The sequence below is a fragment of the Acartia tonsa genome, chromosome 2 (assembly GCF_053477335.1).
Source record: "Acartia tonsa isolate MP-2025a chromosome 2, ASM5347733v1, whole genome shotgun sequence".
NCBI classification, from domain to species: domain Eukaryota; kingdom Metazoa; phylum Arthropoda; class Copepoda; order Calanoida; family Acartiidae; genus Acartia; species Acartia tonsa.
Genome location: NC_137261.1, coordinates 22441929 through 22458335, shown reverse-complemented (window position 1 = coordinate 22458335; position 16407 = coordinate 22441929). Strand labels below are relative to the sequence as shown.

General features: G+C 31.9%; 1 protein-coding gene across 1 annotated transcript; it reads left to right on the top strand.

Moving 5' to 3' along the window:
• The first annotated feature begins 5224 nt into the window (after positions 1-5224).
• LOC145312470 (DNA-binding protein SMUBP-2-like) lies at positions 5225-7084 on the top strand. Its single transcript, XM_080151728.1, has one exon. The coding sequence runs from the start codon at positions 5225-5227 to the stop codon at positions 7082-7084; it is 1860 nt and encodes a 619-aa protein (XP_080007854.1).
• The last annotated feature ends 9323 nt before the right edge of the window (positions 7085-16407 follow it).

Genomic DNA, 16407 nt, shown 5'->3' with positions numbered 1-16407 from the left:
TTAGTTTTTTTACTACAGTCATTGATGTATTTTCTCGCTTCATCATATGTTACCCACTACGCCAGGATAAAACAAATGAAATTGTTTCAAAATTGGAAAGCCAAGTGTTCAGCCCGTTTGGACCGCCTAAAATAATCATAACAGATGGAGCAATGAACCTGGGAAAGTCACAAAAATTCAAAGATTTGTGTAACTTATATGGTTCCGTAGTCAAGATACGAAGCCCTTACTCCAGTCGAAGTTTAGGCCTAGTAGAAAGAGCACACAGAAGCCTCCTTGATATAATGAGGTCACTAAGCGACAGTTTCGAATCAAACTGGCTGATGACCCTTCCTTTAGCCGTGTCTATTTACAACTCAACTCCACATGGAGCTACTAAAATTCCCCCCTTTGAGTTGCGATACGGGTATTCTAACAAGCTTTTCAACCCTCTAACAGATGACACATCCTTGATTTGTCTAAGAAACACAAACCTCAAGCAGTACAACTCAGAACTTAAACAAAAGCTGAAAAGGGCGTATGATTTGGCAAAGAAAAACAATGACGCATATAAGGAGGCAATGCGACAAAAGTTTGGAGGAAAACAAAGCAATTTTGAGCCAGGTACATTTGTGTTATCACAAAACAAAACCCCCTCTGTAGGACAACGTATCAAAACAAGGGATAAATACTATGGACCCTTTCTTGTCAAAGAAAATCTACATCAAGTTGTGTTTGCTGAAAATGTCATGAACAACAAGACAACATACCTACACAAGAACCTATGCAGGATAATTCCCCAAAAGTCTTTAGAAAAATATGCAGATATGCCAGAATATGCAAAAAAGATTTTTGGAGGGGGAGTAAACTACGAAATCTGGAAAGATCTACATGATGAAGGAAAACTTAAGGAATTCCTGAAAACAAGAAATCATCATGGATTAGAGTATGGAGAAGAAGGACCAGTACCAATGTTTAAACCTGTTTTAGAAGCCAGCGAAGAAATCTCTAATGCAAACATACCACAACTACAAGACGAGTTAGAAGAATCAAGTGAGCAAGAACTCCAAGTTCAAGCACCAAACAACAATAGAGTGACATTTAACTTACCAGAAGGCCAAGAAAGCCAAAGACCTTCTCGCATAATCAGGAGACCTAGTCGTCTTGATTTATAAACATACTATAGCTATCTCAACCTACATATGCATGCTTGTATTTGTACAAAAGGAAACAAAATAGTGTTAATATTGTGTCCCTATTATCAATGTGTATGCTTGTATTTGTACATAAGGAAACTAAAAATAAAATATTAAAGTAAGCCTAATATCTATACATGTACTGAAAGTTGTATATTTGTATTTGTACAACAGGAAACTAAAAATAAAATAAGTATAATATTACCTACGTAAATTGTATGATTAATTGTCTAAAATGCAATGTCACTTCTGATATAATAATTTTTCTTAATTACAGACAAAATGATAATGTTTCTGTTTTTACTACTACCACAAGTGATTAGTTCTTTTGAACTTGTCTCAAATAACGGAAAATTTTTGAATGGTCATTATGTATACCAAGTTTCAACCTCCACTATGTGCAAAACCAAGAAGGACATATCCTTTGCTCTCGATATACAAGAAATAGATGATTTATTTGATACCACAACAAAAATCCACAAGAAATTCTCTGACCAAGTTAACAAAATGATTGAAGATTTTAAAACGTCAAATGATTTTGCTATCATAGGTAAAAGAAGATACCATCTTACAAAAACACCACAGACATACTCACAAGCCATTCTAACCTGCAGAGACAAAAAAGGCAGACTTGTCGAAGCAACAAATGACAACATCGATAACATCATTACCTTGAGCAAAAAGATAACACCCATACAAACTAATATTTGGCAAAGCATAAATGCTGACAAAAATATGCTGTTCACTATATCCGCAAAAGGGTTACCTACAAAACACAACAATGTCGAAATTACTACAACCCTAGATGACGTGAATGACCAATCACAATGTACCATCTTCATAACAGACCCTTTAAAATTCACAACGACCTCGTGTACAAACACAGCCATAACCATATGTGAAACAGATGTACAGCCATCAGATATACTACATCTCTCAATCCTCAACTCAAATTTAAAGTCAACTTTGCTGGATTTGAAGCATCACATATATGTCTTCAAACAACAAGTAAAACTCCTGCCAAAATCCAACGTAACTACAACTACCAAATATAACCTAATCGATCCAAATGTATTGGAAACGTCTAAAGGTCTGGCAGAATTATCTTCATCAGCACTAACAGAAAATATTCTAACATATTCCCAATTTGTTAGTATAAATATAAAAAAAATAAACGATCTCAAAACGACGCTGTCACAAAAATCAATTAATGTGTTTTCAGTAGTAAAAGAATGTGATCACGAAGTCAAACCAGGTGACACGAAACAAGAAAATAAAGTCTTAATAGGCATTGGAACAAAAGGCTCCACAATTCTTTATCAAGCCAATGAGTTTGACAACTGTACCAAACATCCAGTAATCAGAGTAATTCCTTTTATGATGGAAAAAGGACTTGAAGGAAATGTAATCTTTCTAGAAGACAAATGTGTAGAAACACCCAAAACTTGTTTATCAAATTTTTGTGTTGAAAACGAATACAAACCTAGCATGTGCTGTAAAAGTGTTTTTAACACCACAACAAACACATGCCCAGAGCTACACAACATGACAAACTTCTACTTTCAACATGACAAGAAAATTTACTTCAGCTCATCTATGCCATTGAAACTAGAAGGTACTTGTGCACCAAAGGATTATGTCAAAAGAGGAATTCTAACAACAGACACAAAATGTAAAATCTCAAATGTCCCTTTTCTCAACAACACCGCAATCCAGGCAAACTTTTCTTCTTTTGGAAAGGATGGAACACCTGTCAAAAATTTAGACAAAACTGAAATTCCAAATCCACCAACATGGATAGTAGTGTTAATAATAGTATCCTTGTCAATCACTGGCTTAATCTCTATCCTGTTAATCTTCCTTTATGTATGCAAAAAAACACAAAGACAACAGACACAAAGAACTACAAGTGAAGAAAGAGTAAACGGTACTGGAAACATAACCTTAACCTCAATATTAAAAACGCCAAGACCTTGCCATCATAACAAAGAAGTTTACTTTTCAGCATCAAACACAGAAACAGACAGTTCAGAGGATTCTGAACACTAACACTCATTAAAAGAACCTTAAACCCACTAAATACCGCATTAATGTAACCTACTTTTTGTTTATCATAATAACCATTTTAGCTGTAATATACATTGTAAATAAAACTATATGTACCTAAGGAAAGATCAAATAAAAAATACAACACTAGAATAATGTCATTTTTCTCTCAGTTTGTATGCAACCTTACCACTCCTTTACCTGCTTTTCATCATAATAACCTTTTTAGATCATCGACTATTTTTCAAACTCAATTAATTTTTATTTTTCAGACAAACTAGGATATCCTTGAATGAAACCTTGCTTTAGTCAATAAAGTATTATAAAAGGTAAGCCAAAAATTCTTATATTAAGTTAAAGTATGTAACTCTATTTTTATTTTCCCTATAACTGTTAATCTACCAAGGTTGACAGAAATAAATAAAAACATTGCATCCTTTCTTTTTATACTAACATAGTTTATTCTAATTAGCTACCTAGTTAATACTCTATTTTTATTTTCCCTATAACTGTTAATCTACCAAGGTTGACAGAAATAAATAAAAACATTGCATCCTTTCTTTTTATACTAACATAGTTTATTCTAATTAGCTACCTAGTTAATACTCTATTTTTATTTTCCCTATAACTGTTAATCTACCAAGGTTGACAGAAATAAATAAAAACATTGCATCCTTTCTTTTTATACTAACATAGTTTATTCTAATTAGCTACCTAGTTAATACTCTATTTTTATTTTCCCTATAACTGTTAATCTACCAAGGTTGACAGAAATAAATAAAAACATTGCATCCTTTCTTTTTATACTAACATAGTTTATTCTAATTAGCTACCTAGTTAATACTCTATCTTTGTTTTTCCTATAACTGTTAATCTACCAAGGTTGACAAAAATAAAACAAAACATTGCATCCTTCCTCTAATGTTGCCCTAATATTATTTAGATAGTTAACCAGTAGTCATAGTAGGAAACAACATACTATTTAATTATATTTCACAAATTACTATTTTAGGATGGAGGTAGATGACTTCCAACCAGATTATGAACCAGAACAAGAGTACAGTTCACCTTACCCACCCTGCCTGTATATATTTACAGAAACGTATAATCCTCCAGAAAACCACAAAAAGGATTATGAAAGAGTTGGGATTAAGATAGCAAAGGGGAAGGACAAATATATCAACGTTACACCCCACAGAAACATAAGCCCAAAGATATTGGGCCGAGATGACAAACTTTACTATAATGAGGTCTTTATTACTAGTAAAACCCTCCTTACACAGCAAATGGAAAATAATACAAACTTTATCTCAACTTACAAACTGAAGTGGTGTTCAAGCTGTCAAGAATACACCTACAATTGGAAAGAACACAAGAAAGAACAAAGACACGTCAATACAACAGAGAAACTAGAACCGTTCCAACATGTAAAACGGACGAAAACAGATCCTAAATGCAGAATTCTAGAAATCACATCAAATCACAATCTATATACTTCACAAGATGGAGAGAGAAAAATCATGTACCTAAATGAAGAGAAAGAATCCATTACCAGCATATACCTCAAAAATAGTACGTCACGACAAATAAAATTACTAACCTCCTGTGGATCAAACAAGAACAAAGGATACATAACTTTTGTAGGTGGTGAAAAATTAGGAGATTTTGAAATCTACAACCATCAGGAAATACTCTACCCTAATCAAACATCAACCAAACCAATAGATATCTGGACATATAATACCTGTGCCAGCTCTGATTTAGAGTTAGAAACAATCATACAAGAACTAGATTCCAGGCAAACAAAAAGATTGTCCCAAGTAATTACAGTTTATAAAAATTACTGTAACATTTTCTACAACAGCAACATTAGTCCAAAGGCTGAAATATGGAAACATATAAAAAATGTTCAATTCAATGATGTAGAAGAAGAAAAAGGTAGCGTGGGAAAAATAACAAAATCATCCCTATTGAAACCACAATGGTCAACCAAGTTTAGACACATGGAGTTCAAGTTAGAACAAAGCCAAACATATAAAACAGCTTTGACACTAACACCTGATGAATCCAACACACTCGAAACCATTCGACAGGAGACTGATAAGAATAACTTTCTTGCCAAACTGATTTTCATCATTTTAGCTGAACTCAGCTTCTATTTCAACAACCAGAATACAACAGATGGAAAAGTAACAAAAATATTAAAATCAGAAAAAGAAGCAAAAGAAAGATTACATATAAATGTAAAACAGATTACAACAGCTGCACTATACCTGAAGACAGGAGATAGAGCCCTCATAATGGTCAAGGATGTCTTAGTTTTACCTGCAAAGATCGCTCAAATAGACTCAGAAGAAATGGTTCTCATAATCCAGGACCGCAACCTAGTTCAACAGGATGATTTGGTAAGAATCTCCCCCACATTAAGAATTCAACCCTATACAATAGTATTGAATGTCCTTGAGGAGTTACAAGCAAAAAAACATTTTCAGGAGGTGGCAAGTAAACTTTTCACACCTACTGAGGAAGATTGCACACCTGTAACATTAGAAGAGACAAGAGAGACATGTGTGTTTGAAAACACTCAACTGGATGACAACCAAAAGACAGCTGTTTTGAAGACATTACAAGCACCTGTTCCAGGACCAGCCTCAATAATCATTGGGCCCCCCGGTACAGGTAAAACCACCACGATAGTTGAATATGTTTGCCAAGAAACAAAAAGAGGTAAGAAAATACTGGTAGTCTGCCCAACAAACCAAGCTGTGTGTGCACTACACCACAAACTAGCTAACATGGACTTCTTTAAAGTTCATGGAAAGAAAATCTTGAAATTTTCTACACCATCAATGAAGGTGTCCTCTCATTGTTACCGGCTTTGTACCTCCGTTCTCATTGATGAAAACACAAAACACACATTTCCATCTGTTTCATCCATTAAAACAGCTGACATAGTGTTGTCAACACTCACATCTTCCCACCGTTTAGGACATATCAAAGACAATAACACCACCTACTGTAAGGAATTTAATGTCGTCATTTGTGATGAAGCAAGCTTTTCAAGCGAAGCAAGTATATTAATCCCTATAACGGGGCAGATTGTCAATGGAAATAGAAACCTCAAGTTGGTATTGGTCGGGGATCCGAAACAAATCCGTCAACACCCAAGATCCCTTACTGCAAAAGAAGCACCAAAGGTGGACATAATTTCAAGACTCATGTCCAGCCCTGTATACAGATCAAACCCCCACCTCCACCAACACCTTCAGGAAAATTATCGGAATGCTGTTTCCATCTGCAAAACGCTTAAACAATTAGTTTATGGCAAGGAAATGACAGCAAAAGCCACCTATCAAGGGAGTATAAAACTGTACCATGCTGAAACAGCATACCAAGACATGAAGAGCTATTCCAAAAATAGTATACCTGAAATAGAAAAAATCATAACCTTATTTAAAGAAACTGAAGAGAATAAGGTACTCCCAACGGTACTAACCTACTATAGTGCACAATCCCATGTTACCCTGGCAGAGGCTAAGAGAAGACGATTTAGAAATTTCCACCAAGTGCGCTCCAGCACTGCAGAGAGCATACAGGGTTCAGAAGCGGATGAGATCATCATCAGTCTGTGTCTACCAAAAGTCAACAACGAGTGGCAAAATGACCGAAACAGAACCAATGTCCTGTTCTCCAGAGCAAAACATAAAGTGATGCTCGTGGGAGACACATTCAAAATGTGTGAGAGTACCACATTCCGACCCATTCTCCAGCGTGCCTTACAACAAGGAGAAGTCCATGCAGAACCCTTCATCTTGAGTAAATTGGAGAAACTAATCTGCCAAAAGGTGTCTGAAGGCAAATAAACAAACAAAATGTTCAAATGTAAATAGGTAAGGTTTGGAGAATTTCAAAGTAAATCTACTCTATAATTCAAAAGGATTCAAAAAAAAAAAATGTTTGTTAAATTCAAAAGAAAAATTTTTTACCCCCTACCACTCAAAAGGTATAAATTGAAATTCTATATGTTTTTTAATTATAGAATTGTTTAATCATATTTGCTATATAAATATAACTTTTATATCACTTAAAGCAGGGCTAAATAATAATTAATCACCATCTATGTTAATGTGTAAAAGAAATAAATTTAAATTTTATTGTTGAAAATTTTCATCAATTTGATTGCCATTGATCCATCCTTTTAGATCCCCGAAAATACAAACGTTTATAAAATAATGAAAAATAACTTCATACATAATATATATACATATACTCTTTAAATGTTTCTATGTACATGGTTCTTTGAATAAATAAGGTAACGACAATAACAATAGAACCCTTTTATCAAAACTTTTATAAATTTCTTTTGTCCAAATTTTCTACTATATTTGTGAAATCAAATTTGTTTTATTCAAGATAATTTAAATTATGTAACAAAGTGCGATAGTTATATTCCTTTTTAAAAATAATATTTTCAAAAAAAAAAAACCTATATTCTTTTTAGAATAACTGTGTATAGCGTGTATATACTGAAGAATTGTTGTAAATATCCCAACTTTAACAAATAATAAACAAGGTAACTTACCAATACTAATAAAATAATCACTCTCATTTCTTTAGATTTTCATACATCAACCTAACAGAATAAAAGATAAAACCCGACTGATCTTGGTTTAGAAGAGAAAAGTAGACGAAGAAGTAAACCCCCCCCCCCACACAATTGACCCTTTTCTCTGAGAGACTTTAAAATGTCCGTACGAATACCCCATTCCCCTTTTCTCCCCCCTGGATAAGCTCCGTCAACTTTTCTCTGTCAAATACCACAAAATTTGTTTGACCCCCTAAATTTGCAATATTCTATTGGGACACATAAGAGCAAAATAATGTTTTGACATCTCTTTTTAGGAATCTTAAGGAATTTTTCGTAATTATAAGGCAAATGACCAACTTTTTAGGCATAACAAGGCAACAAAGAATGATATAGTAAAAGTTCTTGACATGACCACAGTATTGAATTGTTTTATCATAAATGTATATATTAAAATGTAACAGGATAAAAAATGTATTATAATTGTAAATATGACCAAAATGTTTGTTTCTTTTCGAGTAGGTGACTGTTACAACACAAATAATATACCTACTGGAAAGACGACATTTAACAACTCCTCCTAATTTTATGCTATAAGAAGAAAATTCTAAATTGTTATGGTTTTGATAAAATGATAAAAAAGTATATTATAAAAGATTTATTTTATTAAAATAACATAAAAGTATGTTTAATTTTATGAAATGGAGTTACACAGCCAACCCGTGCTCCGGCTTGAACCCACGCCCATCTTCACTCTCCCCCACACAGATGATGGTTTGATGGTTGTGTGTGTCTACAAGATCCACGGAGTCTCGCACAGACAGAGCTAACAAAACAACGTCGTTAAAACCAGGGCCCTTGCCTCCTTCACTGTATTAGATACAACTTTGTTATAAAAATGTAAATTCTTATTTGTACATAAGGCAAAGAAATAAGAAAAAATAATTAAGATATCCTCACTAGATTCCTTGTATATAAGTGAATTCTGATAGTTATTACACATAAAAACTGACTAAGAGTAGGAAGCTAGGCCAGTCTCATCTACCAAGATGGGACTATCAAAAACCAAAACTGTAAGGAAAACAGATAGGATTGTTAGAGGGAATATATCCAGGGATATACCCTAAGGCTTTAGACTTGGCCGAAGTTAAGTACAGTTGTGATGTATGACAATTAGAATTCACTATATCCTTTCCTTTTATAATAATATTTTAGTAGTAAAAACTTGATTTTTAATAAAGATCCACTGATAAAATGCTTTTGATTATATCACTATAAAGGTTATCATATGTGCATGGAAAGGGAGTCTTTTTACATTGTTGAGTTTTCATTATAAAGAAATGTCATAACCTAACTTATTTTACCCTTTCAATAAAAGGGCAAGTAGCCATTAAGATTATCTGGTATTATTACTTAAATCTTAAAAATTTTATTTAAAATAGGTATCTTACTTTTTACTCTGTGTTAAATAAAGCATTAAAAGTAAATACAGAAGTAAACATAAGTTTAGTTTTATAATAAACATTGAACCTGGTTTATAGAAGAACATCTTTCTTTAAAATAACATTAGATTTTTCAGATGCGCGGCTATACTTCAATTAGGGTATGTCTCAAAATTTTAATTCAATAATTTGGGGTAGATTCCCCTTATTAAAAATTATAAAATTACTGTCAAACTTCTTAATAACTACTTTTTTATGATTTTTTTTTGATTTTTATGAACATCTTTATTCAAAGGGTTTTACTCTACAGGTTCAGGGAGTGTTTTTTTAAGATTTGTTTTACATTTTAAAATATTTTATAATTTTCAAAATATTTTTTTGAAATTATTTTATATTTAAAAAATTTTAAACTTTATCCTCTTTAAAGTTGTCTTTGCAAATAGCCTTTTTGAGACTCGGGCACCTCGGGGCTAAAAAAACTAGTTTTAATCTTATAATTGTACATTCTATATCCGCGGAAAGCCGTTTATAATACGATACGAGAAATAACTATTAAAATATAAAAATCGGATTAGCAGTTACTGAGATCTTAAGCTTCAGACGGTTGGACGGACAGACATCATTCTACTTTTATAGAATGTGTAATAGGTGGCTTGTAAATGAATTGTAATGCTAGTTCTAAAATTAACTTTAGGAACCAGATTGTATGACTTAATTAGAGCAATTAAAAATTATAAAAGCAGCAAGTACTTTGTTACTAAAAAGATAAGAAAGCCTGATTTATGGGCAAAATTGCTTATACATTATGTGATCGTTACCTTATAACAAGCAGGGCTGAACTTTCTTCCCTGCCTTTTCATTTCATTTTGTTTCATTTTTCATAATTTATTCACTTAAATTTGAAGAAAACCTTAATTTCTCATCAAATAACTGCTGTCCTTTATTTCTTTTTTAGAGATTGTCTGCTTAGATAAGAATGGCTGATGATCTGCATCAATTCACCGCTGACCTCAGAAGGAATCGTATATTATCAACCTGTCGGCTTTTCCCAGTTTCCGGCTACTCGAGAATAGTTATTTCTCGCATCGTATTATAAACGGCTTTCCGCGGATATAGAATGCACAATTATGAGATTAACACTAGTTTTTTTAGCCCCGTGGTGCCGAAGGCACCAGCTAAAAAACTGGTTTTAATCTCATGATTGTACATTTTTATATTCGTAGAAAGCTGGATGAGAACCGGTTCCTATCCACCGGATTCGAATGAATACGAGAAAAGATGTTCTATAAAATTGTACATACATTTATTCTATTTTCTAGTTTTTCTATGTGTGCCAAAAAATCTAAATTAGTCATTCCTGATTTATTCAATTTTTGGTTTCAATTGAAAATAAATAAAAAATCTCTGACTTTTTCACTCATTGGAGTTGTCCCAAGCCTTCTGAAAAACAGGCAGTAGTAAAATATTAATTTAATTCTTGAATTACAAGAGAAAGTGCTAACCAACAGTTTCTTAGATTTTAATGGACACACGTACACAAATTGATTTATTTGTGTATGAAACAATTGAAATAAAAGGTAATGAAATGTTCAAAGTCCGTTTGAATGTTTACGTTTTTAATTGTTAGTTTCAGTTTGTATATTGTTTTAAACAAATACTAATATGACGTTAATTTATGAATGATTAGTACACTTTAATTTTAATTAATTTATACACATTTTTATTTTAATTGTAATTCACCCATTAAATTTGAAAAATCTAGCAAATTTTTACAAATCATAGATTTTATTTTGAAATACAATATCTAAAATTTTCTAATAAGAACTTAAAATGTAAAAATACTTTTCAAGTAGGCGGAAAATTTCAGTGTAATGGTATATTGATAATTTATTCCAGTATGGCTTCGAAACCGATTACGAGCCGCTGGATTGGAATCATTTCTGAGCCATACTGAAGAATCATATACAATGCCTAAATCTAAAGCAAAAAATTAATTAAAATTTTTTAATATTTTTAGTTTTGTCCTTTGAATTAATTCTATTAAAGGGCCATAAGAAGCTAGGGGCGCAGATAATAAAAATGTAATTAGTATGCCCCCATGTTAAGCAATAAAGAAAGAAACTCCAAGGCATATTTGTAATAATAAAGTTCAACGAACTATAATGTGTAAGCTTTATGAAAAACAGTGAAATTTTAAAAATAGTAATATTTCTTCAGTTATTTCTTTTTTCACCTATTTTTCTCTCTTCTAGTAACTTTCTCCTAATTAATCATGTTATATATAGTTGCTGAATGCATGTCTGTCCGGTAGAATCTTGTAAACAGCAGGACCAATATGTCCACGATTTTAAAATATTTTGTTTTGATCAAGGATAGGTTTAAAACTATTTGGCTGCTGGGGGTTATTTGCTTCCCCATTGGGAAACTCACTACTTGTTTTGATAATGAAATTAATACATTTTGCTAAAAAGCATGAATAGTTGAAAGAAATTGTTAGAACACTTTTCCATTATATATTATTGAAGACTGTTTGAGGGGTGTGAAAACTCAATAAAAGGGTACTAAATAGGGTGGTTCAGCATTTTAGATATTCTAAAAAAAACTTTCCATTTTTACATAATTGATTTCTCGTGTTAGAAATTTTGAATATTATAATGAACTAGTAGCTGTGCCCCTAGTATCTAGGTGCTCTGTATTCAATTTGAAAGAAATAATAGAAAACAGACAACAAACCATACCAATACAATAATCTAAAACTATCCCAGGACCTATGTGAAGCTTTCCTAAAATAGAAAAGCCAATCGTTGAAGTAGTTACCGATATCTTAAGTTACAGCCAAAAATCTTTCTAATCTTTACTTTTTATAAAAGGATAGATCTTTACATTTTTTACATAATATAACAAAATATACTGCGTTTTTCTTCAAAGTTCCTATTACAGCACAGAAACTACCTTCATCATATTCGAAAAAACTTATAATAAGTGGGTGGGAGTTTTTGGGTTCGTTTGTTTTTTACTTTAGGTATGATTGATTATATATTGATATGATTGATAGGCCCTGTTAACGAAGTTAGGCTATTTGCAAATTTATTTAAACATTAAAGGGGGAAGTGCTTAATAGGTATTTTGGTGGAAAGCAACAATTATCTAAAGAAATGTTAACCAGTCAATTTGACTGTCTTGTAAATGGGGGAAACCATGTTATATAAACCCAGTATATTGAATACATTAACAATTTACATGAACATATATTCCGCTAAGTCAGGAAGGGAGGTGTAATTAGGCTGTTTATTAAACTAGTCCCCAAAGTTTTGGCTTAACCACTCAGGGGACATGATTGGTTCATTGGTAAAGTGTCCAAATGTTTCAAGCACTTATCATAATCTTCAGAAGGGGTAATTTTGTGTTTCATCAATTTGAATGTACATCAAATAATCAACCGTTGTGTTATTAGATTCCAGTAGTGTTAGCTCAAAGACATTGAAAATATGGCTTAAACTTTAAAGTGAATGGATAATTATTGTGGATTAATAGCAATCTATAATAAAAAGTAGCTTGATGTCTGTCCGTCCGTCCGTCCGTCTATCTGTCTGTCCGTCCGTCCGTCTGTCCCTTAAGATCTCTGTAACCATTGAACCGATCGGATTCTACTCTTCAGGGTATATACCTACTGGTCCTGTGTTGGTTTTAAGCTATTTTCTTGGGGGGTGGGACACCCCCAATCCCCCCTAAAATGAAATTTCCCCCCTCTCAAAAAAAATGGGGGGGAGAGTATGGTTTGGAGCACAATAATTTTTTAAAATTTTTTTTATAAAACTACCTCATGGGGCAAAGCCCCTAGAGGCTAGGGCGAAGCCGCTAGTACCTATATAAATTGTTACCACAGGATATCTGGGATAAAGTTTTTTTAGTAGCGAAGCTACTCTATAATTCACTTTGTCCGTCCGTCCGTCAGTCAGTCAGTAAGTCCGTCAGTCAGTCCGTCAGTCCATAACGCTATGGGGGAAATGGGATTTACTCAGCTCCTATAAAAGATAGAATGCTGAAATTTTTTGACAACATTCCCATTTTCAAAATTTTTTCAGTTACAGATATCAAAATTAAATTTCCTGTCGTTTAAAGAAACAATCATGAAGGCCAGACTGCCTTTTTAGCAGGTTTTAGGCTATTTTATATTTTTCACATTTTTCTCCATATCTTCAGTGTATGGTCCGATTTTCAAAATTTTTTCAGTTATAGATATCAAAATTAAATTTCCCGTCTTTTAAAGAAGACAACCATGACGGCTAGACTGCCTTTTCAGCAGGTTTTAGGCTTTTTTTTATATTTTTTTATATTTTTAACATGTTTCTCCATATCTTCAGTGTTTATAGTCCGATTTTCAAAATTTTTTCAGTTGTAGATATCAAAATTAAATTTCCCGTCTTTAAAGGAAATAACCATGACGGCCAGACTGCCTTTTTGGCAGGTTTTAGGCTATTTATAAATATATTTAACAATTTTTTCCATATCTTCAGTGTATATGGTCCGATTTTCCAAATTTTTAAAGTTTTTAAGGATTTAAAAATTAAATTTTTTGTCGTTTCAAGAAAACAACCATGGCGGCCAGACTGCCTTTTATCAGGTTTTTGGCTATTTTTATATGTTTTACATATTTCCCAAGATCTTTGTTTATTTTTATCCAATTTTAAAACTATTATGGGATATCAGTATCAAAATAATTTTTCCCATTGTTATGAGCATCTTTAATATAATTTACTTTGACCATCGTCATCATACAAAATAAAACAAGGTTTCATATTTATCTTATCCAATAAATCTATTCTTGATTTTAGTAAAAACCTTTTAAATCTACCTGTACGTATTCCCATCTACGATTTTTTGTGCTTCGCTACTTATGGATGTTGTCATCCTTGTTTTAATGTTTAATTTGTCTTCTTGAGATTTTTGAGAATCTTTGATTTCATATGTTATTTTTAGCTTTAAATCACTATAGTACATTTTCATTAAGATTAACTTTTTTTCACATTATGAAATAATTGATAACAACATTGTATAATTAGACGTCATATATTTTTTTTAAATTTTGCAATGCTTTTTCTGCTTATAAATTATTTTGTTTATGTGTTTTTATTTAGATAATTCTTTACCAAAAAAATCATAATTCTAATAGCAAGTTTTCAATACTATTTTAGATTTATTACACTTGTTAGCTATACGTTATTCCGATGAATGAAGTTACTAGAGGCTAATGTAGCAGCCACTGGTATTTTATAAATCATGAGTACATAATGTTGACTTGATTTTTAAACAATTACACAATTCGGATGGTAGAGTTATAAATGAAAGAATTCAGTTAAAACTTAAAATTTATTCAGAAATCAATTAGACTTATTTTGTGGAGTAAAATCCTATATTCAGCCAATTAGAGACTACATAACCACTACCTAACCATATTTTTGTAGTTATATTATGAACAAGAAAGACTACATCCATATAAGTAAAGCTCTGAAACGGTAGGACAAATAAACTTTATCATTTGTTTAGTGTAAGAACTGAATAAGCAGAATATAAATTAATAAATCGAAACTAAATAAGTAAATTTGTTGCAAAACTGTTTAACTACATAAAATTGTTTAAAAGCAAATTTGCATTGATAGGACATGATTACATAGATGCTTCGCTTATAAAACTGAACCTTGTTTTAATGCAAATCAGTATTCCAAAAATCAGATGAATAGGATAATTCATCTAAAAGTCATTGTTAAAAAAGTAAAAAATCAGCATGTTTACAATGGACGTATGGAAATTCTGGTAACAATTATAGAGTTGATACGTTTTCTAAATCGTACATAAATCACCACGCATCACCATCACATATTTGAAACAGATAAATCTAACATGTCTTAATTAACGATAAAAGCTATCCGTTACGGAACCGACCCTAATTATAGAAAAGCTAGTCAATATGATGGAATTCCACGTTGCTGGAATTTTGATGTAACTTACAGTTCAAGTAACATGGTATGGGAAATTTGTCAGCTGTCAAAATTTTAATCAGTATTTACTTAAATTAATAGAAATAGAAGAATTGAAGCATATTCTGAATTCTTTTTTTTGTCAAATCTAGGAATGAACATTTCTAGCAGACAAAAGTATTGTTTACTTTCGACTCAAGCTGATGTGGATTCTTAAAAAAATTATAGACTCGCTACTCGATAGTGAGGCAAAATTATTTTTGTGAAAAATCACCCAAAAGCACATTAAAAATCTACAAAAATTAAACAAAATCATATGTTAATAACCCTTTTAATATTTTATTTAATTTTTGTAAATTTTTTTATTCGATTTTGGAAGATTTTTCACAAAAATAATTTTGCCTCACCAGCGAGTAGCCAGCCTAACTTTTTTTTAAAGAATCCACCTCGTTTTGAAGCTTTCAAATTTAAACGAAATTTTTGGGCAATTAATTCTGAATCCGCAAAGCTTTGTACTAAGAAAATATACTGTTTACAGCTGACTTTTATCTATGAATGAAATGAAAAAAAAAACATGCATTCGTAGCAAGATGTGTACAAAATTTCAACCAATGAAATTAAATGTATGTACCGATGCGATTCTCCTATTGGCTCAATCAGACATTCCCTCTCTTTCTTAGTAGCTTTATTCTTAGATTAATCATAATAGAGCTCATGCAGATTATTAACATTGTCAATGTTTTTATTTCATTTAGTAAAGGTGGTCTACATATGTTAATAGGCTAATTCTTGTTCGATTTTGTACAGCACATATAAGAAAAGAATTTTAGAAAAAAAACTATTTAATAAGATCCGTATATAAAAGTAATAGGATGTCTGTTTTTGTGTACCAAAGGATCTCATTAACTGCTGAGCTGATATGATTCTGGAAAGGTTTTAAAATAATTAAGGGGTGTGGGAAACAACCTCCCTTCATAGAAAAATCGCACAGTAAAATTTGACAGTCAAATTCTTTTTGAATCTAAAATTTAAAATGGCCAAGGGCGACTCCCCCGGCTCTTCAAGCGCCACTAGAGGCCAATAGGGACTTAGCCTCTAGTAACAGATATATAGCTGAACCATTAAAAATAAATCCAAATCTGTAATAATTATAATAAGTCTACTAAAAATAACTCTAATAT

Bases quoted from the DNA above. Each gene is read 5' to 3' on its own strand.
- LOC145312470 (XM_080151728.1), top strand. From the start codon at position 5,225: ATGGAGTTCAAGTTAGAACAAAGCCAAACATATAAAACAGCTTTGACA.